General features: G+C 36.2%; 1 protein-coding gene across 3 annotated transcripts in view; it reads right to left on the bottom strand.

Moving 5' to 3' along the window:
* Positions 1-2545: 2545 nt before the first annotated feature.
* FRYL (FRY like transcription coactivator) overlaps positions 2546-25799 on the bottom strand; it is a 162660-nt gene continuing 139406 nt past the window's right edge. For all 3 annotated transcript variants that reach the window (XM_058803962.1, XM_058803959.1, XM_058803960.1), the window contains 9 exons: positions 22544-22797; positions 19687-19894; positions 17507-17656; positions 15130-15228; positions 10516-10584; positions 7230-7247; positions 6158-6268; positions 4604-4800; positions 2546-4154 (listed from right to left, as the gene is read on the bottom strand). In XM_058803962.1, the coding sequence (XP_058659945.1) occupies positions 3896-4154; positions 4604-4800; positions 6158-6268; positions 7230-7247; positions 10516-10584; positions 15130-15228; positions 17507-17656; positions 19687-19894; positions 22544-22797 (1365 nt within the window). In that variant the 3' untranslated portion in view covers positions 2546-3895. The remainder of the gene's footprint in view (positions 4155-4603; positions 4801-6157; positions 6269-7229; positions 7248-10515; positions 10585-15129; positions 15229-17506; positions 17657-19686; positions 19895-22543; positions 22798-25799) is intronic.

The following is a 25799-nucleotide window of genomic DNA, read 5'->3' as shown; positions in this document are numbered from 1 at the left end:
AGCATCACCATCTGAGCAGGTTCACAAGCTAGCAAAACCTACACCACTGCCCCAGTCTACCTTTTAGCTATGAAGCTGGAACAACTCAGATGAAAACCTACTTTTCTGAGAATGCTACTGGCACTGTTAATTTTTAAATTGGGCATAGTCACCAAGCCTTTTGCAGAACTCTCAAGATAACTTCTCTTTCAAAAGAGTGATTTTTTTTTTTTTTATATTTGCTATAGCAAACTTTTCTACATCTATACCCAGCTTACTTGAGAGACCATTCTGTTAAATGCTAAAGAGAGAATCAGTCTGAGCCCGTGCTGTAGAACAGCTTCAGTGCCAGTTTCTGTAAGTGGCAGTGAGTGTTATTTCTATATGCTCCACTCATCTTGCTGTAAATTCCTGCCTTGTTTCAATATGCCCCTTGAACCTGCTGCAGTAGACTTAATGCCTCAGTGTCAATTTATTGCAAAGTAATTTTATTTATTCTTGCTGCATTCATTATTATAGCAGTGTGAGGCATTCTGGGAAGAAGTAGACCTACTCCTTCCAGAGCAGAGCATGGTTCTATTTCAGGCTTCTACCTGACATGTTTTTCCATGGATCACAGTAAAAGGAAACATACGTGGTTTTTTTTTCTTTACCAGCTCACTCAGACTTTCACAGCAAATTCCATCCTTGCCCAATTCAATTTGAAAAGCTGCCCTGCAGCTGGGCAGTGTTCTGTTGTAGATGCACATGCTTTGTGCTCACCTGTAGTTACTGTGATGAGCAGTGGCAAGTCTCCAGCTTGAGGAATGCCCCTGGGGCCCTCTGCAGCCACCTGGCCCCACTGCCTCAGTTTGCAGTGGCAGCTGTGATCTGGGATGTCTTTATTTCTGAGCATATTCCCCTCCAAAGATGTTCTTCCATGTTTTCCTCTTTGCCTTCCCCATTCTTGTGGCTGTAGTGTGTTCCCCGTGCATGCACTGAGAAACTGACTGTGATGAGTCTGTCCACCTTGGTAATGAGTGAGAGAACTGAAACTCTGTGCCATGTCAGTGTGAAGCCATGGCAATGGCAGCAGCTGAATGCTTCCTATTTATATAGGCATCCTTACAAAACATGGCTTTGAGGATTACTTGCTGTGAATATTGCATGACTATCAGTACTAGCCCAAAGTGAAATCTAGCAACACTTAAGGGCTGTCATCCCCACTAACTACAGTCAAAGCAGCATTGGTTCTGCATGCTAAGATGTAGAACAGGCTTAGCTGATGTGAACTGAGTAGCAGCAAGGAGGCCACCCCTGCTTCCCTCAGCTACTGCAAGGCTCTGTGGCTTAGAGGAGTCCAGTGCAGTGGGCAGCCATATTAAACAAGCTTTCCTTAATCCTGTAGCATTCCTTAGTTCCAGAGTAGCTCTACATGTCATCCCTCTTCATAAATATGTTCCATGCTTTCACTGCTTGATGCCCAAGTACAATTCTGTGCTCTCTAGCTGTTTTTCAGCTTTACTACCATGCCATGTCCATGACAGCACTGATGGTAGGCACTGGTTCCTGGACTCAGCAGGAAGGAAAGCTCCTCCTGACCTATGAAATTATGCAAAGTGGAAGGGTGACAGTTATTCAAAGCTCTGTACAGCTTTTTCACAGAAATTCTTTTGCAAGTGTTAGCTCAGTCAGTGCTGTATTTGCTGCATCTTACAGGAGCTGTCTCATGTTTTGCTTGTTTCTACACAGCTTTACCACAGCTTTGGGTTCAGCACAGGCCTGGCACCATGTAATGCAGGGTGACAGCTCATGCAGTAGATGAGTCATGTTTGAAAAGCTTAATGAAATTAAAGCAATATCAAAAGACAGTCATCTAACATTATTCTGCTCAATAGTGCAGGTTTCACTAGCCATTTTAAATGGAGGAAGATGTGTAACATAAGGAATTACATATATGAATTCAGGTTTGAGTTTCATGAGAAATCCAGTAACAGCTTCAGACGATGCCTAGAAAAATGCTGCTGCAATGACAGGACATAAAAGGGGAAAAATGTTTTCAGGGCACCCAGGCCTCTGTTGTCAGTGTTTAAACTCTAGCTTGTAAAAATACACAAAATGAGAGATACAATGTCTTTTATTTTTACAAAAAAAGCTGGTAAAAGATGATGTAAATAAAAGTGTAATGCACCCCTAAATAAAACTACCTCTCCCCTGTAAATACTTGTTAAATAATTAAGAACACCATCTACAGTACCACAAAACCATCAAAATAATTAAATTTTATCAAGGACAGGGGAAAAAAAATACAGTGAATATGAATGTGCCTTGACCAGTTACAGAACTTGTTAGGATAACATAACTACTGTCAGCAGTCCAACAGCGTGCACAGTGCCTTCAATTAATGCATTTCAGCATAATTACATTTCTAGTGGAGCCTAATTCCCCCAAAAAGGTAGAGCTAAGAATTTCAATTCTACATTCTAAACTCTGGAATTAGAGCCCATTAAAAAAAATCACAGTGGGTAAGAGATGTATATAAAAATACTGGGTGTTCCTTTCAAATCACAGGAGTTGTGGGACTACATTCTTTTTTTTTCTGTTTTTTTTTTTTTTTTTCTTTTTTCCTATAAAATGCTATTGGTTTCAACAGAATCCAGTTTGTTTTATGCTACAGACTTTGACACTGAACTATGAGTATATTGCCTGTTTGCATGTTTTGGTAGTTGGGTTTTATTATCTTTTTTTTTCTTGTAGTCCCAATTCCTTAGGCTTCAGTTGAGTCATGAAGATGCATATACATGCCTTCAAACTCTTCAAACCCTGCAGGCTACTCAGACTGCAAGTACTGCATGTGATTACCAAGAGGGAATGCCCCCTTCTCCTCATAGCTTTATACACCTACTGTTTTAACAGTGCATTGCACAAATTTACATGAAAAATACTGGTTTTGCACTATACAGTTTCTAGAATATATACAGAATAAAATAAGTTAACTTCTAATGAGAATTGCTGATGGGCAGCATATATCTTTAATATACATTTTAAAGTCTCTGCAGGCAGCTACTTTTTGGTTAGTTGTTATCAGTATTTTAACATAAGCACTGGTCAGAGAACTGAGCAGCATTCCAATAAAGTTAACAGATATATTATTTCTTTTAGAAACACTGGGAAATCCCAGTTTAAAATATTATTAAATGTCCTAACATTTACACACTATGAGGATTAGATCTAATAAAATAAAATTTCTTCAAAAATAATCTTGCAGCTCTTTTAAGCATGCTCTGAGACCTTATTTAACAGTCATCCATACCTTCAAAAAAACAACTGTCACATAGCCATACATTCTAACTCACACACATTATTTCCTTATAACAGACAACAAAAGCAAATAAAACACTGAGAAGTCAATGGTTTTTGCAGTCTAGATCATTCTATTCATGTTTGACTGCACATTCTTCATGACATTGCAAAGTGTCTCATTAGGTGTTAAGCTGATGCTTTTACTGCTGGAAAGCCAGGAAGCCTTGCAGGTCTTCAGCCAAAATAAACCAGCCTTGATTTTAGCCTCATCCCACCTGCGATACTGATCCAACCTCTAGAGGCTGTTTTTGCCAACATCCTTTATGGTTCTGTTACAACAGAAAATAATGCATATCTATGCATTGTGTTTAAGCCCTTTTCCTTTCATGTAGTTTTTATACATAAATTTAATAAAAAAATACTACTGCCACACAGGCTGCTGTGTAGAAAGAGCAGTCAAGAAGGATGTTCACAGGATTTCCAGGGTTTTACTTGTGATGAAACAGTTTCTTGCTGTGATAAAAGTGTGTTGCTTGCCAGGATTGCTGGAGGTTTGTTTTTGTTTTTTTGTGAAAGGTGCTCAATAATAGTCTGAAGTATCTTCATGATCAGTTCTTTTCTAAATGACAGCTGTTCAGAATCCAGTGGTCACAAGATTTATTCCTGTTTTGATCTTCCCTAGAAGCTGACAGGATTGCACCATGCGGAGAGACTCTCGGATTTCTAGATTAAGTTCCATCAGCTTTGAGCTGGCCTCAGACATGTCCTGGTTGGAGCCCACTACTGCAAAGCTGCCAGTCTGGCCAAGTGTCTGGTGACGGAAATAGATGTGCAGCAACGTTTGAACTGGGTCATCTTCAGAACTGCCAAAGATGTCATGGGGCCAAATAGATCTGTAAACACACAGTTTAGATTTAAATGTTACCAAAAAAAAGTTTAAATGTTCTTTTAAAAGATATTTGAACAGAAGACAGGCAAATGCAAGGGAAAATAACATGCAATTTGGATTTAAAAATCAAAAGTTTAAATATTTTTAAGCAGATATTTGAACAAAAGACAGAAAAATGCTAGAGGGAAGTGTCTTCCACAGAGTCCTGGTAAATAACAGTATAATTTCTCAGATATAAATTCTAAATAAGTACTACTAAAATTGCTTTTTACTTCTTAAATTACTGAAAAGAAAACCCTAAAACTTGTAATGAAGCAACAGCGCTTGTCCTTTTCAACAAGGACATCTGACAAGAACTGAAATTATAAAAAAGGAATAGTACTTATCCCTGTTTTTAATTTAAAAATGTCTGTTAAGAAACTCAAGATCTGAAAGCAATCCTTAAAAACTTACCTGAAAGCCTTGACCTGTGCGACAGCTGACACAAACTCCTTGTTTCTCAGGGTTTCGATGAGGGAGTGAATAGCTGTTTCTGTGCTAGCTTGGGCAGCCTCTGCAATTTCAATTTCTTCAATACCACTGTCAGACACTGCCTCGGCCTCTTTCAGGCAGCTCTCCAAATGAGCAAGTTCTTCAGACATGTTTATTACCTAAAACAAGTATAATTTATCTCTTTTAGTTTAAATGTATTTCAAACCAAAATAATTTTCAGAAGATCAGGTTTTTATTTTTCATCCTCTGTGCAATAAAGAGAAATAGAAAAAGAACACCCAAATATTTTCTGCGGATGCTTAAGTATACAGTTAATGGCCCAAGCCTGCAAGTCAATTATTTGGGCTTTCCCTGATGAAATTTCCCTCTTAGTTATTTTAAAATTTATTAAAAAAAAATTCTTTTCTTCTTATATTACTTAATAAGAAACTGAGAAGAATAAAACATTTCAGAAAGGTATTAATTACCTCTCAGAAAGGTATGACAGCAATGGTGCCATTACAAGGACATCTTAAATACGAAGGAAAAAATCTGGAAGATGGTAACCCAGCACAGTAATAGTAGTGCAGCCAGGGTATATAATAATGTCTTTGGCTTTAGCTGCAATGCATGAGTAGAACACAAGGCCATTTCTCAGAACATGGTTCTGCATCTGACTAACTTAGGCGAGAAGTGGGACTGATGTGATGCCAACCTTCCACAGTGTTCTTCAAACCCAAACTTATTTGCAGCCTCTACAAAAATCTGGAAATACAAGTGAGGAACATGCAGTTTTTTCTGAAGCTACTCATAAACAAAACACTTTCAGTCAGGATTTTGATGTTCCTCCCTAGTATATCAAGCAAGACCAAGCCTACTTCTTTTTTCTGCTACCCCTGTTTATTGCATTCCCAGGGGAGAACTTACAGAAGGCATTATTAATAGCATAATGCACACAACTCAATCAACATCACATATGGACCACATGTGCACAGCTGAAAAACACTTCTTACTTCTGGTTACTACAACTAAAAATCAGGCATAAGAGGTGCTTATGTTCTACTAACTGTGCTTAGGATGGGGACTAAGGTTGCAGAGTAATTGAATGGTGGCTGAAGTGACAGAGTTAAATGAATCAGTTGGTAGAAAGTGGTGGTGTTTGCTGTAGGAAACACCAGGGCTATGGAAAGGCTCAACTCTTCTGAGGGGACTTGATGTGCCTTGATTGTAGCTTGATTAGAATACACCAGGAGTGCCACTGAAATACTTAAAATCCTCATCATTGGACTCCCTACGTTCCTGTCTTTTTTTAAAGAGCTTTCAAGCTGTACAAAAATCAACACAGATAATTGAACATCTCAGAAAATTATTGTAAGCTCTACTTAAATATTTTATTAATTGGCTATAAAACAGCTGGAACCATCTTCCAGTTTCTAAAAGGATGTCCCACTGATGAAAGTGTTATCAAAATGTGTTTTAAATTGTCTGCTTTTAAAATGTCAGCAATTACTAGCTGAATGGCATGGTTTTCATTACCTCTGCTTCTTTTTTGATTGTTTTTACTTGGCTGATGAGTTTGCAATAGGCTTGGAACAGAAGCAGCAACTGGAAATGCAACTTGTATAGCCTCCGACACAACTCCAGCTCCTGCAAACGTAAACAACACTGTTACATTCAGGAAGTGCAAACCTCCTACTATTCAGTGCAAGAGACAATAAATCACAACTTCTTCAGTAGAGTGTGCAAAATTAGAAGTAGTTAATTTGGCTACTAAAGAAAATGCCAAAAATATTTAGAAGCTAACATACAGTAAGCTAATGAAAAGCAGATGAAAGCTTCATTCAGTTCTAGATTAACAAGTAGCCTCTCACAGAGATTTGAAGTTCACCTTATAATAAGTTACATTTCCAAGAAAGGGGGTGGAGTGGGATGTGAAGTGATTCAAAAGGCATTTTGAAATGTCTGGAACATTTCAAGATTTCATGTCTTGAAACCAAGAGTTTCATAGATCACTTACTTTTATTGTTGATATTTTACTGTTTTAAATTCAAGATCTAATATCCAAAAGAAGCAGTTGTGGTCCATAAGTATAGGATCTTTTATAACCATTAATATTTATATTGTAAGCACAGTATATAACCTGGCCCTTAGCTTACACTGCCTGACAGAGTAGGAAGAGAATAATTCCATTCCTGGAGGCAAGAATAATGTTTTCTTTATAAAAGGTAGCTCTTATTCTGCTTTAGAAAATAACACATGATATATTCTTAAGGAAATGAAATAGCAGTATTAATTTATGCACTGTCTTGCTTCCATTTTTATGCCTCTAAAACACTAGTCAGAAATGCAGTGTTAATACTGCTTCACATACAGACATAAAAGCTAGTGCTAATGGAATAATCTTTATAACATTCTACTAACTACAGGATCCTATTATCTACAAAGGACCAACAGTCTAATGGGTTAGATGATGCAAAACTGAAGCACACAGCATTTCTGTAATAGTCTAGGACAAGACATCATTATTTCACAAATGGACAAGACAGATGGAGACCAGTTTGGTGACTGGCATGGTTAAGTATTTGATAAATCAAGAACTGTCACTTACTGCTAGAATTTCCATTTGCTAAGCAAGAAGATGAGCAGGTCACAAAAATACAAAGAAAGAAAAAAGAGCAAGAATTAGTGTAGGAAATAATTATAATTCGGGTAAAAGATGTCCCAGGTAAAATAGAGGAAGAAATACAAGTAACGTGCTCCAAACATATCCTGAATGTAAAAAATTACCAGGCTGAATTTGGCGTAAAATTAGTTGCTGCTGCTATAGCTAAAAATAAAAAGTACTGGCTTTGTTACCCCACATCATGAATAACACTCTTACAACCCTGTCTGGTCTTCATACATTGTGTAGTCTGAAAGGTGCACAAATTTAAGGTAATCAAAATCAAGGACACTTAGATCTGAACATCTGTACAAAGCTTCTTGTTCTGTATAACAATAGTTTAAGCAAAACCAATGCATTTTAAAATTGGAGATGCAAGATTAATTTGGATTCTGAATAATTTAGAAATTCTTGGGTTTGCTAAACTCAATTCTAAACCCCTCTCAGATATTTCTTTACTGTAATTGCACTTGGTTTTTACAAGCCATTTCTGAAAAAAAATTTGGGGAGGAGGGATAGGGAGAGAAGAGGTCAGAAAATGTATGTGTCAGACTAGGGATGTGAACTTCCCCACTCCTGTGCTTTGTAAAGCACTGAGTGTACTGATGGCACTTAGGCACGTACATTGGTCATGGCAAACCAAATCACAGAGTCACAGAATATCCTGAGCTGGAAGAGCCCCACAAGGATCACTGAAGTCCAGCTCCTGACCCTGCACAGGACAACCCCATTGGAATCATGGGGTTGTCATCATCATCATCATCATCATCAACCCTACACGCCACATGCCTGAGAGCCAAAAAATGGAATGTCAGTGGATGTCTGGCTGCCAAGAGACAGAAGCCACTGAGCTTTACTAAGCACACAGTTGTACACAGCGTTATGGTAAGTTATAAACTATGTGCTTCCCAGGTTATAAACACTGCATGGTTTTGTTACACTCCATGTTTTTGTTCTGCACTCTGTGCTAATATATACTCAGCACAATTACCATATTTCTTATTGAAGAACAGAACATTGAAGACATAAAATCTTGAACTGCAGAAGTTAACATGACTTTGATTAATCACTTTAATGAGGCACAGAGAATCAGATTTTGAGAAATGGCAGGATTGACTATTTAATAATTTTAATCATTAAGTTCCAGTGTTCTTAAAGCCAAGTCTCATTAATACTGTAACCCATAATGAATCCCTTTTCCCCAAAACACACCTTGATAGCTACCTTTTAAAAATTCAGGAGAGGTTTTCCTTTAAAAATGGCTTTGTACTGCTTCAGTGTCTTTCACATACATGCTTACTTGAGAAATAATCTAATTTTTCTACCTGCCTGTCCTGTAGAAACAGTGAAGCCAGAGTCCAGATGCATTCTTTCAGGCTTAGATGTACTAATAGCAAGAACTGAATGATTAGATTTACTTGCAAGTCTGCTGGCAATGCACAAGCTGGAACAGAATTAATCTCGCTGTTCCTTAGCTGTATGGACCACAGTGCCAAGAATTAGTAAGAAAATCTTATTTGTGTTAGTGAATGAAAAATATCTGTTTTTCTGAGCGAGACAACACTTACACATTTTTAGCATTAACTGGCTGACTGCTCAGACTTAGTAGCCCCACACTCCATTTACAAGGACTTTTGAAGAATTACCAGCATGCACCCTAGCAGGGTGGATTAAAAACCAAAATCAAAAGACGTCCCCACAAATACTAATCAGTGTGATTCAAACCCTACAAAAACGGGGATGAATAGGCCAAACTGCCTTGCCAAGGAATCAAGGATTTTCTCTGTACAAGCTAGCTGAAAGCCTGCATGTTATTTGTCTTCCATTTCTTGGTTTCTCCAGTAGGAACAGTAACATTTACCTTCATGGTCAGAATGGTTCTGTTCTAACAACTAAATGTTAGAACAATTTCTTGGTGTACGTAAAGAAAATTACAAGTATGGACTGAAATACATAAATGCTGCTTTTTAATTAACATATATACAGCATTTACTGTATTGTAATAGTAAATGTTATCTATTTCTGAAATATACCAGTCAGTATGCAAAGATGTATACTTAGTGTAAAATACACTAAAGCATGTGTTCATAGGCAAGATAAAAAGTCCTTGCAAATAGTAGCAAATTATTTGCCAGTTTTGTATTACCTAAGCTTATTCACTTGTTTGTTTTTTTTTAATGTGCAACTTCAATGCAGTATAAAAATTACCATATAGTATCACATTTTACTACTGTAAAAATGCAGGTACATTTTGTGATTGCATTAAAAAGCCCTAAACACATATGTGGATATATATGAAGAACAACGAAAGAAAACTCTACAAAAGAAGAAATAGTCCAAAGATACAGTAAACATTTCTGTTGGTGAAGACTACATCTTCAGCAGCAGAAACCTGACCAAGTGCATCAATGAATGGTTCAACTGAATAAAAGAAATAAAATTCCTCCTTTTTCAGCTTGGATTTGAGATTTTTGTGATTGTGAAAAGGTTAAGTTCATCTGCTACCTGCAGTTTTTTCTTACATCTTTCACTGTTCTTACCACAGTACTTCAGATGGCAGACCTCTTGTACCTACCAGTGTTAGGTTTTGGATTTGCTTTTTTAACTGTATCAATATTATACAGCTATTCTATTAAAAAAAAAAAAACCTCAATCCTAGTCCACTTCAGGAAAAGCTATCACTTACTATAGCAATTAGTAATATTAAACATGGATGAGTGCCATGCAAATACACACAAAATATTCAACTAATATTAATGGTTACTTAATCTATTGTTAGATGATATTTTCACAGAAGTGTTTAATGAGCTTTTTGCTATACTGCTACTTTACTCCCTGTTACTTCTCACTCAAATACTGGCTCCAGAAAGGTCTTACATAGTTCTAAGTTTTTGAGTAGAAAATATATCTGAGCGTATAACCAGAATTTTAATCTTTTTTCCTTCTAGAAACAGCAGCAGAAAAGCAGACTTGCCGGTACACAGATGGTATCTAGTCTGCTTATCTACTCATTGTTATTAAATCTAGAACCCAAGACGGACTGCCAGCTTTTATTAAGAAGACCCATTTTTATTGCCACTTCATGAGACTCTGAGTTTCCAAAAGATAGGATGATAACTGAAATGAAAAGCTTTTAATACATTTTTAATATCTCTACAAATATTGGAATTTTTGTGCAATAAAGATGATTTTTAGTCTCATATCCTGAGACTCACAAATGACATACACTTACCTGGGCATCTGTGTTAGTGCCATGAATACCATCATCAGTACCAAATGTCCTTTTGCAGTCTTCTAGCCACTGCAAAATAAATATAAACAAGATTAATCATCTTCTGACACAGCAAACTGAAGACTGTGCTAAAACTGCTTGAGACACTTTGTCTTGTACATTCTTGGATAACGTAAGAAATTGTGCTGTGAAATTAACTGTTTACCAATGTTGTTTGCAGTGATGATATCCACTCTGATAGATCACTTTGTAACTTTTATTTCCTGTGGCCTTCATTACCCAAGATGGAGATAGTACACTTCAGCATAAATACTAACCCATGATTGAATTGATACTGTTACAGGAAAATGTATGAGAGGGTGGAAGCAGAAATATTTCTCTCTTTACTTTCTGCACAACTTTTACACTAATGTGATTTATCAGCCTTTAAAATATAGAACTAATTCATATTAATTCTCATTCCCCTTAAGAGAATAAGCCTGTTACATTTCTTGGGACTACTTGAGAAACAGAAGGAAATAGAGCTCTCCTGTGTAAGTAAGTGCAGGTTTACAAGATGGAATGAAAAAACCCAAATTCTCCAGTGGGAGTTTAGCATCACCTCCAGTTCATACAAGCCAAGGAGATAAAGTATTCTTGCATTACACAATGCAAACCTGCAGGTTCCACTCAGGGCTGCACTTAACTTCACTTCCTATATCAGACAAAAAGTTTATTAATTTCAGTGGGCAGGCTCTTTTTCTACCTTTAACCAACCATGCAAATTTCTCAAAAAATAACCTCCATGTGTACTGGCATTCCCATGAATTTCTGTGTTACTATAAAGCATTTATAGAATAAAATATTTTCTCTTTGGACAATACAACCTGATCACCCCATTGATAAATTTTTCTGTACAGTGCCAGCAACTGCAAGCATGGTTATTATTGAAATGGGAATGCATCTTGTTGAGATAAGGTGTACAGTATCATCTGAAATGAAGAATAGCCTCTATACATCCAAGGAAGAATAATTTAGCATACTGCTTGTGTTCAGTATCTTGAATCTCAGAGGGAATCTTGGTGACCTTTTTCTAACCTTTGTCTGATGCAAGAAAAAGAAAAATGTGATTTCCCATCTGCTCAATTTAATAAAGGTTACTTAGTGAATTAACTAGGCCAGTGTGCTCATCAAGAGGAGAAATGGAATTCTCTGAACATCACAGTGTCAGTTTCAATTAGTGACATGGATACCAACATCCATAGCAAATCTCATTTTTCTTTTTATCAGCCAGCCTCCATCAGGAACAATGGAATAGGGTTGCACTGCAACAAAGAGCAGCAGCAATTGGGAAGCTAGTATTTATTTTCACACACCACCCTTTTAAGATCTTTTTTTAAATCTTAGAACCAGTCTGAATAAAGGGTGTGCCTAGAATGCTGTGTGTATAAACCTGCATTTTCCATTACATTTATCTGATTCAGTATCTTTGTCCCTAATACACACATGAAGTCTAAGCAGTCGTCTTGCAAGAAAATAGAATAGCTCCAAAAAGGTGACAAAATTAATTTGTTAAGAATTTTTACAGAATATATATTCAGCATGGTAGAAAGATTTTTTTTTTTCTTTAGGAATAGTGTGAAGAATAACCTTCTTTATGTGTTTGCTTTGTGTCAATTTATGTTTTCTCCATGCATCTCCTACAAAGTATTGATGAAAGCAATAAGGCAGGGAAGTCTGGGGTTAGTCTTGGTCATAGGCACAGGTTGGTCTGCCAGATTACACCCTAAACAGAAATGCTGAGCAGCCTATACTATTGGTACCTTTCTGTCTTATCTTGGTCTATAGGGAAGTGTTTCTAGCAACTGCAGCCCAAGCCTTTTACTTTTTCAGTTTGATTCATGTGAATGCCAGCACTGAGAGTGACAAACATAATCTTTTAGGATAAAGTTTAAACAACAGTTTTTCATTAAAGAAATTTACATACAGATTCTCCCAGTGGTTAATTCTAGACAATACCAGATTAACATGCAAAAATCTGTTAATTTTTATTTACTTTATTATACAGTAACCCAACTACTTACTGGTCATTTTTCTGTGTGTTTCTATGAAAAAAACAAGGGTCTGCATAAAGTTGATTAAGGATTTTGCCTTAATACTTTCAAATTTAATAGGATACACAGCACAGCTGTGTGTAACAATAGAAATTCAGATTTTACTTGAGGAAGTCTTGTTCAATCTTTCTCTATACTCTTTTCAAGAGGACAAAGTAAGAAGACAATAAAACATATCTAAGATGTAGCTGAGAAGATTCTTAGTTTACATTTAATATAAAATACACCTTAGGAAAAAAGGACCAACAGCTAAAGGAATACTTCTAAAATGTTTTAGAAAAGTAAAGTATTTAAGTAGTCACTACTTCCAAATTACATGCTCAACAACCACTTAAATAATGCCCTAAATTGTCTAAATTATGTACTATCAAGAGTCAGAGATGACTGGTCAAAGCTGAAAGTTTCCTCCTTCTCAGTACTCCTTTTGATTTATAAATGATTAAATAAAAATAAAACCCTGACAAAATGCTCTCAGTTGTTTCAGAACAATTCCTTTAACCCTGTGAACCTTCTTCCTGCTCCAGTCACTCACAGATCTGTGGCATAAGACAGGCTGACCATAAAAACATGTTACTGGCCTCCCTTTTTGACAGAAAAAACAATTCCTTCACTATGATATAATGACAGAGGCCATCAAATTGATGTATTTGTATTTGTTTACCTAGTAAAATAAAATACAAAGAAGTTCCTAATATCCATCATGGGTTTATATCAATATGAAATGTGGCAGTGCAAAATTAGATAACAATACCTTTAGTGAATTAGTTGCCATCTGAAAGGGATGCAATTTTAATTTGTTATACTTTGACAAATCAACAAAACAATACCATTGGTTATTGCTGTGATAAACTAGGCTAAATGGAGAGTTGATGCAAAATTCCTTCATGTTTGGATAGTTATCATCCTATTCACACCCACACACATCGGTCCCCTTTTACCCTGTCACAAATCTTTCTGTCTGACCATGGGGCAAATCAGTTACACCCTCTGTGCCTCAGGGCTGCTCTCTAAAAGGAGGCATGAAATACATTATGCTCTCCCAGCAGTGCTGATAGCATTCTGCACTGAAGGTTGCCAGACATGAAATATTACATTGAGTAAAATTATCTTAGTCATTAGATGAGCACTTGTTTCTGATTAAGCCTACAAGGCAAAATGTAGCTCATTATATTCGATCAAATAAATTGTTATTACCACAGAGCAGGGCAAATAAATGCAGCAACTCCTTAACAGAACTGCTGGTCTGCATCCTGCCAAGAGTTTATCTTCATTAACAGTGCTGTGTGGCATACTTTAACATTGGTTTCAACGAAACCACATTTCTTGTGAGATCCTTTCCACAAAAAAGTGACTGTCTGGTCTATTCAACAGATGAGATGTCAGCAATCTTTGCAAGGCAAAGGCCATAATTTCCTAATAAATTCAGCATGATCAAGAGACACGGAGCCACTTGTGCTGCAAAACATCTGCCAAAGCTCTGCCAAAGCATCATGGCTCGAATTCTGGTTCTGTTTTGTATTACTCAAACTTGCCTGTACAGCCATTTTCAGAGGCTGCTGAGATCAGTAAAATTCAGCGTGTTCAATCTTCCTAGGAATCATCATCTCTACAACAAAAACCCCATATACTCCCCCTTTCCCTCTATTTGCAAAACTCATTGTAGATCCATGTTTTATTTTGGCCCTTGAAATACAAATCTTACCTGTGTCAGTTTTCTGAAGTTAGTATCTTACTTTCTGGAATTCACACATAGGTTCACAAAACCAAACATACAGACCCTTGCTACAGAAATTTTCTAAATTTCTTCTAAACTGCATTTCTTTGGCAAAAGGCTATAACCACAAACATATACCTTGAAAACTAAACTGCATTATTCTAAGCAACACAGAAACATCATCCTCAATGAGATCCAGTTGTAAGATGAGCCCTAAATTTGTCTCTGTGTGACACAGCTGTAAAACCCTCATTACTTGTCCGTGGAGATTCAGTCACCAAAAAGAAGTATAAAGAGTTATTCAGCTAAACAAGTCAGTATCTCTATTAGAATAAATGCATTGCTTTCTTGATTCCTTTTAATGTATTGACTTGATCCTTGAATATTATGGGTGTTAATGCACTTGGCATTCCAGAAAGATAGTTATCTGTAAATGTCTTAATCTGGAGGTGAATCCCTAGTCTAATAAAATAAGTAGAACATAAATTTAAAAAACCTATTATTTATTGATATTCATGTTAGAAATACTTGAATATTTTTAAATTAGGAATGTACTTTTCCTACTGTTAGTGGATTTGTGCAGTGTTATAATTAAAAATCAATTTCAGAAATACATGCAACAAAAATGAATTACACTTACTAAAAAACCCCTCAGGTTCCAATTATAGTAATAAGAAAAGGAAACAGGATTTTATTTCAGAAGTCTTTTCCCACAGTTTACCTTTAGATGCCTTTGATGAGAGATAAGGACCTGCAACATTTTTTGATAAGTTCTAATACTGTTGTCTTGAGATATAAGAGACTCACCTGTTCTGCTGCCTCTCTTTTGACATTATAGGTATCCAAGTGTTCTTGGAGCTCTAGAACACTGAATTTCAATGTTTCTAGCAGGCCACAAGACAATAGCTGGAAGATAAAAGCAATCAATCTGTAGTCAGGTAACATCTGACTATAACCCATACAGTCTAATATCTAAATTAGATTATACAGAATCCCACGTTCATATTTGGAAAAACAAATTAGAATTAGTTGACCATGTCATTTGTGACAAGCAAGTGAATTAACACATGCAGCTCTACCATTTAAATCAGTGAACAACAGTTTTAATTCCAAAATAAGAAGAGTAGTACCTAGTTAACATGTGAAAGAGAGATTTCAAAGCAATTTTAAGGTCTTTCATAATGAAGAATATTTGATACACACATACAACTAGTGTAAATAAAACAGCTTGTAGAAGGAAGGAAAGGTACTGCTGCTGGATTGCTCCTGCAGCAAACTAAGGAGTGTCCACTGAGGGTTACTTGCTCTTCTCAATGTACAAAATATACTACCAGAAAAGCTTCTGCATTCCGACAGGACTTGGTCAAAGCAGGAACCACTGGATATTTGATTATTACTACTATCTACTATTAATAACTGCCTCTTTTAATATGGTATCAGTTTTTTTCCCTCAGGAAAGCTGCTACCTCAGCTTTCTTCCACACAATTTCTCCCTGTAGTTTTATTTTCACTTAGGTTTTTTTATTAGTCCTTCTTCTGACACTTCCTGTAATAAACATGTCTAACATGACATTTCCTCCCTCACACTGGTCAGTCCTTGCACACAATAACAGCTCTGTACTTCATCAGTGAGAATTGATCTGACAAACAGGTTCATTTAATTTTCATTACCTGGAGAGGAAAGATTTATTTATACAGTATTTGTCAATGTAACAACACTAACATGTGTATGTCCATGTACACATGTAAGTATTTGTGTGCTATATTAATTTATATCCTTTTTATATTTGTGTTTATATAGATTTGGTTTTTTATTTTAAAATACACATGGTGTTTTAGTTCGGCACTAATGTAGCTTTTCTTAAGGCTTCTTAAGCCTTAATATAATAAAATAATAAAAACCAAAAAACATTACAGGTGGTTCCCTTGAAATGCACTATCTGTATCATGCTTTTTTTATTCTCATATTCTTAAGCGAGAGCTTAAGAAAGAGTTGCCCCTTAGTAGCAAGGGAAAAAAAGCAGGACAGTAGAAATGTCTCACACAGGGCATTAAGGCCAAAGATCCATGTACCTCAGCCCTGCAGCTGACAATGTCTAATGGCAGTTGTTTAAAGAAGGGCAAACATGGTGATCCACCTGCCCCAGAGTGCTTTCAAAGCCTCTGTCAATGTGTTGTTCTGCATATTTAAAGGATCTGTCCAGGGCTACTTCTTCCATGAATTTCTTTAGTGGCTTTTTGAAAACATGAACAGATACCATAAAAAGTGACAGCATTTCACAGTTTATGTATCACATGAAAGACCTTGGTTCTGTATGTTTTTTAAGTTACTGCTAGCTTAATTTGATCACCCTTAACATCAATTAAGACAAAAAGAAAATATTTTCTATCATGTATCCATGATAAGACATTGATTGACAGATTTATCTTCTAAAGGGCTAAAAATCCTAGCCTACATACTCATATCTTACATGTACTTATTTCATCATCCTTGTGTTGTGATCTTTCTTTAATTTTTTCCAGCACTACTACCTTTGCTCTGAGAGCAAGGGACCAAAACTGCCCCCAAAATTCAGGATGTAGGTATACTGGGAATATGTACATTAACTCAGTGATATTTCCTGTTTTGCTGTCTCCTTTCTTGATAATTCTAGCACAGGGGTTTTTCTGCCTGCTGCTAAACACTGAGCTGACTTCTTGGATTAGTATCTATTATAATCAGGGTTTCAACTTGCATGACAACAAATAATTCAAAGTCTTCTCATTGTAGATTTGTAGTGAGAATGTTCTTCCCATGCATCACTGAATATATACATAAAACAATATAACAGAAAAACGCAAAGTTGCTGCTAGATAAATAATCTTCCTTTTTCTTACTTGTGCAGAGAACATAGAATAAATATGAACAATCAGGGAAGGTGAAGAGTAGTAAGGGATTTAAAGTGATATCTACTATCACTAAGTTTCCATACTGTTCACTGTTACAGCTGGAACCTATTTTTTAAGAAAATGCATTTCTCACTGGTGGTTTCCAGTGTTTATGATACACAGTGGCCACTTAAGATTTTAATTCCCTTCTGATTTCAAAGAGTTTCTTTTTTCCATATATTAAAACATTATTTTGTATGTTACATGAAAGGTTTAAGCAGACAGATATTCCAACATGCAGGTTTGAGATTCTTACCGTTTCTGCATCCACAAAGACTGTTGGACATTCTGAACATAACATCATCACTTCCAGAGAACTTTTAAACTTTGTTCCAATGCGCTGTAGACTTTCACCAAGAAAGCTGACTGAATCATTTGTAATAGATACAAACTTTCTTTGAATGGTCTAAAAGTCAAATCAGAAAAACATTTATCTTACATTGTGTTTTACTACTCTTCTGGCTTTTTAGGTAAGAATTTCAAAGCAAATTTCTATCCTGACAAACTTCTATCACATCATGTTTTTTTATTAAATGAAAAACTAATATGCAATTTTCTCTGAATAGTTACGTAAAATCAACTCTGGAAAATGCAATAAATCAATAAAACCAGCCAGTATCTGTAGAAACAAGTACTCCTTTCCTACTTAGGCCTCTAGCCTTAGTATAGGTAGATGGCTATTTGCCTTTACACAGTACAGATAGTTCAATTTATTTTCAAGTGCAGAAAATTACAGAGTTTTATGAGTCAGTATGCAACCTATGTAGCACAATCTGTGTCCAAAACTGCCACCTGCAGGATTTATACCTTCTTCAAAAATCAGTCCTGAGTTTATCATGTTTGATTATGCAGAGTGTCATCTTAGCCTAATGGAACACTGCAATCTGCTATGTACTATTTCATTAATCCTGGAAGTTACATGTAGAAAAAAACTATATAAAGATTATACAGACAGCTGCAAAGTTAAACACAGGAAGAAGGAGCCAAAAGGTAAAATGGAAAGGTCCAGTTAAACAAGGCCTCCCAAGATTCACTTAATCATGTTAACCCTCCTCTGTACCCAGTAACAACTCCTCAGGAACATTTTTTGCCCATGCTTGAACATTGGTTTGCTATTGTGCAGAGCAGCTGACTTTCCAGCTGTTAAGTTTCATCCTTCTTCCTCAGCTCCCTCGTTAATGAGCACGAGAGAATATGAGCTCTCATTTTACCACTTTCAGGAAATGAATGAATGTGTGAAAACCAACTGCAGCTAAGCTTTGGTATAATACAGGCAAACCAAATCCCTGATGTCTAGACAAAGCAAGAGACAAAAATCTACAACCTGTAACAGAAATTTCATGGCACTGTGGCCATGAAATTAGTTTACCATAAAATGGAAAATGGGTATAGATGTGAAAACAAATTACTCCATGGGAAAGGCAGAGCATGAATTCTTCACATCTAAGTTACTGCCCATACATGGGATAAAATGTGCTAGAGTGCATCTTTCACTGAGGAATTTATTATGATATGCCAAACAGCAAGCAAAATTAATATCAGAGATACAAGAAAGGGCTGGAGCCATAAAATCTTGTCCTGAATATTACCTTAGCTCATTTGGCACATTGCCTGTATGTAAAATGAATTAATTATACTTATTCTATCCCATAGGAATTTGGAAAGAAGCATTACTTTTAAAATGTAAAATCTCATCCCCTACATAGAGGGAGAAGGGAGCCAGAAAAATTAAGCCATGGGTATTTTGTGTTGGATAGCAGATCTGTGAGGTAAATATAGTTCAAAAGAGGCATTTGAAATATCCAGCTCCAGTAGATCTCCTGGTGTTTCAATTACTTCTCTGCAGAAAGAAACCTTTTTCTCTCAAGACAGATGCAAGATAAATTCATTAATGTTTGTCATGCTGTGATCCCATAATAATGACTCCCACAAAAAAAAACCAAAAAAAACCCCCAAAACACACACACACAAAAAAAAACCAAAAAACAAAACAAACAAAAAAAAAACCCCACAAAAAACCCCCAAAAAAACAAAAAAACCCCCAACCAAAAAAACCCCAAAAAAACGGGAGAAAGACATTAATTCTGTAATCATCACAGAACCCAGGTAATGTTCAGAAAATAAATGAAGGGACACAGCCTGGACTAAGAGCTTGCAAGAAACACTGAACTGATTTTTTGAGTTTTTCTCAATTTTTGTTTATTTTCTGAGCAGGTTCACTCCTAGGCAATGAATACAGCAGATATCCTATGGAAAAATAGGGTATGACAGTGTAACATTACTTCAGCAGTGTTCTTCTGGTCTGCTTTTAATTTGCTTTCTAAAGCTTCTTGCTACCATAATCTTGTGGCTTTTGCAGTTTCAAGGGGAAGAACAGTTTTAGAACTAGGGGGAAAGGATTTCAGATGAGCAATCATACACAGAGAATTCACTGACCTGAAACAATCTTGAGAAGACATGAAATGTATAGACAGCACAGGATCCATCTGTGTCTGACAGCATCTGATTGACGTGGCAGCGCCAGGCCTGCTCTTCGTCATCGTAGGCCACGGGCTGGAAAGCTGCCAATATGGCAGAAAGAAAGGGGGAAGGAGGAGGGGAGGTCTGCACTTCTGGGAAACCATCCTGCTCTTCTTCATCTTGGCTGCAAACAATAAATAACATAAATTACCTCCTCAGCAAACTTTTTAGGAAGGAAACACCTTCATTTTGGCAAGAAAAAAAAAAAGAATTTTGGATTCAGAATAGCATTTTGTAAAATAAATAACAGATCAACTAAGGTAACTACGAGACAAGAAAAGAGTAAACAATCAAAAACTTTTGCTACTGCAATATATTAAAAATTGCTTATACTCTCTAAAATTTACTACCACATGTCAGTTCTACACAGAACTAGAGACAAAGAGCTATCTGGAGGTTATATACAGGTATATACAGCACTATATATATGGACACCACTTAGAAACAGGCATCTTCTTCTTGCCCCCAATAACTGAAGTAACATCCCATTGATCTGAACAGATGGTCCACCAATATCTGCAACAACTTTTAGCCTTCCTTAAGGGAAGCACAAGAGCTCATTTAGCAATGTAATAGTGCTTTATAACTGTCTTAAGTAACAGAAGCAAATGCAGATAGATCGAAACACTCATTTTTATGGGCAATCAGTTTAACAGGCCTTTGTTCACAGAACAGTCTGCTGTCACACTTTCCATTAGGCACCAAACATCCAATAAAAATATCAAACTATAAATTAATCAATGCTACTACTTCCAATCATTAAAATAATGATTAAGCTAAAACATTCTGTATTAAAAGGGATGATACATTTTGACATTTCTTCTTGTATAACTGTATGTAGGCAGCACAAATATGTGTAGAAGGTTTGCAAATATACAGATAGTTTATTAAAATTATCTTTTAAATTACATACAGTTTTTCTCTATGACAACTGCCTCATCCACAACAGCACTAAGTACATCTTAAACAAGACTTAAACATGTCTTAAACAAGAAGTATGGGTGTTGATTTTAAATACCTTCCTTTTAGTAGCACAAAGCTTTCAAAAGCTAAGACAAATCCCTTATGATTATCATCTGTAAGCGAAGCTTCAAAAAATATTTTCAGGTATTTCCTAACTAGTGTACCAATGCTATCGCCTCTGTCACTCTTTAGACTAGAGCTATGGGGTTTTTCATTTGCTTGCTTAGTGTAAATAAAATAAAACCTTAAGGGATTGTTCAGTTGCAAATGAGGAACTGAACTGCTGTTAACTGGTACCAGCCTTGAATTCTCACAAGGCACATGCAGTAGGTCAAGTATGGGATCACAAGAAACAAGTTTCTGTCTCTCCCAGTAAAACCTTCTCAACCAACTTCTTTTGTGTCTCCTGTTGTCCTCTTTTCTGAAAAAGCCTCCTTAAGAGATCTCTCTGGAAGAAGATGTCAAGTCTGTGTTCCTATATACCAAGTTTCTCTATTATTCAATCTAAACTTCTGAACAATTTTAAATATGAACAAACCTATGATCAATTTGGATTTTGTTTGTTTTGGTTTGTGGGTTTTATTTGTTTGTTTGGGGTTTCTTATTCATTTTCCTTCCTTCTTAGACCATTACTTCCAGAGGACTTAAGAGTTTCACTTTAACTGTGATTCAACCAGCTAGGACTAACTTTAACTTTTCCTCCCAGTAGTTATTTTTGCTCTCCTTATTAAATCAAAAAAGATGTTATTTTACTTTAAAATATCTTAGAAATATACAGGAGATTTATGAACCTTAATAATCAAATGACCCTTGAGAAAATTCAAAGACAAACTGATCTGACTGCTTGTCGTGGGTTGACAGCCTTTATCCCAATATCGTGTGTTGTGTCTGGCAGCTGTGCCTTTTCTCTCCCCCCCCCCCCGGCCGTCTTGCCGCGGCGGGGCGGGGAAGAGAGGAGGGAGGGTTTGACCAGGCCTCTTTGGCTTTTTGCTTTTGCTGCTTGGCTTGGCTAGCCGCTTTGCTTGCTTGCTTTCTGCTTTTTGCGCTGTTTTTTTTTCTTTTCTCTTGTTCCCTCTTTCTTACCCTCCCCTGAAGATACTGGACCGGCTCCGGATCTGACCTGAGAGCTCCAGGACACCCGAAGCTTGCAAAGAAGCGCGGCGCCCTCTCAACACAGTCTGTTTTTGTTTTCTTTTCTTTTCTTGTGTTGGGGAGTGTTCTTTTGTTACTTGTGAATAAATAGGTTTTGTTTTCCACTTTGCTCCTCCGAGAAATTCCTTCCCGAACCCGGTATTGGGGGAGGGGTGGTTGGAGGTTTGTTTTGTTTTGGGGGGCTCCCTTTTGGAGATTTCCCCTAATTTGTCCTAAACCAGGACACTGCTACAGAAGCTTTGATTAAAAAAAACCAGCTTTTTCTCCTGGTTTTTTTAATGTCTTTGGGTACTGCTGTAAGTCAGAGCAGTTCAAGAGCCTTTCCCTGTTAAACTGTCTGCAGCTAATTTTTCACATTTCTGTCCTACTGATGGTGAAGAAAAGTGCTAATTTCTTTTATTCGAGAATTCTCATTTTCCTGCGCAACTGTTTTCCTTGTACCAGAAACAATTGCTGAAAAAAATACCGAGTTTACGTGCTATAACAGGCAATACTGATCAACCATTATTTCAGATATGCAAACCATCATTTTATATTTTTGTATTTTGGGATTAATGGAAATCTCCACACCATAGAAAAGCCTGTTTGATAATGCACTGATAACATGTAATTTGTTTGTAATTTGTTGTAATTTACTTATAACCAGTATTAATCTTACCTAGACAAACCAGAGAAGTCAGCTTCTTCTTCTTCACATCTCTCATCTAGCTCTTTCAAAGCAAGAGTGACATCCTCTTCACAGACAGATTCAGAATAGCTTTCAGGAGCTGCTGCCTCTACCAGTTCTGGGGTCTCTTCCAGCTCCAGAGACTCGTGACAGACCAGACATTCTTGCTGCTCATGCAGTAGGTATGAGCCAGTGTCTTCACTAGCAGTGCTAATCTGTTCATCCCTCACTGCTGAACTGCCTTCCTGTGAATCACACATCCTTTCATTAGTGTTACTGTCAGGGCCTGTGTATTCTTAGCAGTTTTTATTATGGTAAACTAACAGTTATAAAAGATTATTTACAAATATTTACTTTAACTATTCAGGTCTTTGGCTTGTACACACAGTTTTAGTGGGGCAAAGACAGGCAGCCTATTTGTAATGTTTATAACTTCTGATAAACATTAATATCCTAGAATGTGACTTATGTAGAGCAAATACAATTTCTCATATACATTTAATTAAGTCTGTTAGAGAATACTGATAGAAAAATATGCAAACAGCCTCAAACTTAGTGAGATCAAACAAACCCAAGACTTTCATGTTTTACTTTTCTAGGTAAGTATCAAAATGACTGCCTCATGCTTGCCTCTGGAGTCTAGAGCAGAAAGTATCAGAACACTTTTTCTCCTTTCCACTCTCCATTTTAATAAATTTCTAAAGCATAACTAATAAGCAACAGTGTAATAGATAAACAGGAGAAAAGGGACATTCCACTGTTTTTATTATTTTGCCATTTCTACTAATATGGGCATCTTTTAATGGTTTTACCCTGAATCTCTAAATGCAGGCTTTCATTAACAGGCAATTACAGAGAGAGGATAATTAAATTAATGTAGGTAATATTGAAACAACCCTTTCTCCCCTCCTCCATTAGCATTATTATATTCATTAAATCACTATATTGAACAGATGAATTAAGATTCAGTTAATTTATGATTAATTAATTTGAAACCTTTATATTGGATTTCTCTGTGGAATAAAAATAACACTTGCTATTTCCTAAAGACACAAATTACCACATATTTTCATTCTTAGTATGCTGGTCTTTCTCTACTGGCATATCCAAAACTGGTCAAGGAACCTTTGGACAGCCTCTAAGCATACACATCATTTCATGGTTTTCAGCAGTTGAGACAGATCCTCTTAGACATTAAATAACTGTATACGTATTAGAAAGGAAAATTCAGCTTTAAACATAATTTTCTTTCACAGTGATCCTTACCAAATCTCACTTTGACTATGGTACTCCTCAATGTGACACTGCTGACATTTGACACAGCTAGTGACTTCACTTATGCCTCTTTTGTTAAAGTAAAATCTGGAATTTTTTTTCACAGAAGAGTAATTTTGTCCTACCAAGCAGCTGAGGCACATGGGAATGCAGGACACTTTTACAAAACCTCAACAAAATACTTTGGGTTGAACCAATGGTCCATTTCTGTTACAGGTGCTAACACAGGATACAGAACTGCACTGATCATGACTGGTAAATATATGCATGAGAGATGCACTTTTTGAAAATACACTTATTAATAATAAATTTATTGCCAAGTTTAAATCTTCATAGTGCCATGACTCCTCATTTCATTTTCAGTGTGTCATTGGACATTACTCCCAGTACGAATATTCCTTAAGTATCTTAAACAGCTGATTTATATAGTTATATGGTTACCAATATTTATATAGTTATATGGTTACCAATGCCACAGAACCTTGGGAAAATTACTTCTACTAAACTACTCCCTCACAAATCTACAGTGCAAGTGAGTAAAACAGAGAATCATTTCAGTCAGAAACTTTCATATGCATTAGCCTGTAAAACATATTTGTGAACAAAATTATTCTTCTCAGATGGACAGTAAATTCTTAACTGGAATGTGAAACACGTTTTTTGCATTTTCTGGGAATCAGCCAAATGCATTTAAGTGAACAATTAATTTAAATACAGCATCCCTATGAGACATAGGGAAACAAGGAACTCAATTCATCTAACCAGCACACTCCTGTTTATGAATAATGGCTTCAATTTTACCCATATTGTCTTAGATAACTTTGATATATACTTATTTATATTAAAAACATTTTGATAACTGGCAGTTGGCATACAATGAAATGCTTGTGCTGAGAGAGCTTTATAATAAAGTACAGGAGCACAGGAAAAAACAACTGCTCTATGCTACAAGTTGTACAGTATAAATATTCAGAATAAAATCCATTTTACTGGCATCATAAATATTTCAAGATGAGTCAATCATGTACATATTTTCGAGCTCATTCTGGTAAGAGGCATAAGGCCAGCTCACTTTTTGGGCAACAAAATCCAACCAGATATCTAAGTCTTGTAGAGCAATAACTGTGAGTGTTTGAATTTTGCTTGAAGAAACCTGTATAGTTGTCCAAATCTCATATTCTAACAAGCACAAAATAAACCTGGAACACATCATATCTAGTGAATGCATTTGTATGCACCTGCAGTAATTTTTTTATATACAGCAATTCGTTCTGAATGCTGCCTAGTCACAGGATTATTTTACAGCCCAGTTTAAATGTTTTCCGTATTTTAAAATTACAATGGTGCTTTTTTGTGTGAATATTTTCACCTGAATTATAGCAGTATAGTGATTTTATAAAGGGAGCTGCAGAAGACCAATGAATTCTAAGGGCAGTCTCAGAAATAACTATGAAAATGTAAAAATTAGTTACAGCTGAGGATGTACCACGGCCCACACCAAGGGAGAAGACAAAAGTTTTTTATGATGAATTTAATTCTATAAAATTCCAGCTTATATATTGCTTCTTGCTTCTGAAATCTTAACATAAATTATCTATTCTGTGTGCAAAAAGTTCACCCAGATGAGGTGTTCTTCCTCAAACAAAATTCTTTTGTATGAGAAATGGATGTTGTAGAGGAGCACAAGAAGTGATAACAATTTGTTTGACAATCTAAGCACAGGTGCTCTGCAACAGCTGAGACAATTTATCAACAGCAGTGTAATGAAACACTTTTTTTAAAAAGCACATAGATAATCATAATGGGAAAATAGGAAAAGATGTGGGGGAAAGCATTTTATGAGCATCACAATGTTACACCTGTAAAAGGTGAGGGTTTTATTACAGGAAATCAGTCATGCTCCCTTTATTAGACTCTTTTGTTACGGTTTTCTTCATTAAATATTAGCTACATCTGTGGTCTGCCTCTTAGT

The sequence above is a fragment of the Ammospiza caudacuta genome, chromosome 4 (genome assembly GCF_027887145.1).
Source record: "Ammospiza caudacuta isolate bAmmCau1 chromosome 4, bAmmCau1.pri, whole genome shotgun sequence".
Classification (NCBI taxonomy): domain Eukaryota; kingdom Metazoa; phylum Chordata; class Aves; order Passeriformes; family Passerellidae; genus Ammospiza; species Ammospiza caudacuta.
Note: the sequence above shows the minus strand (reverse complement) of the source record. Positions and strands in the feature narration are given on the sequence as shown.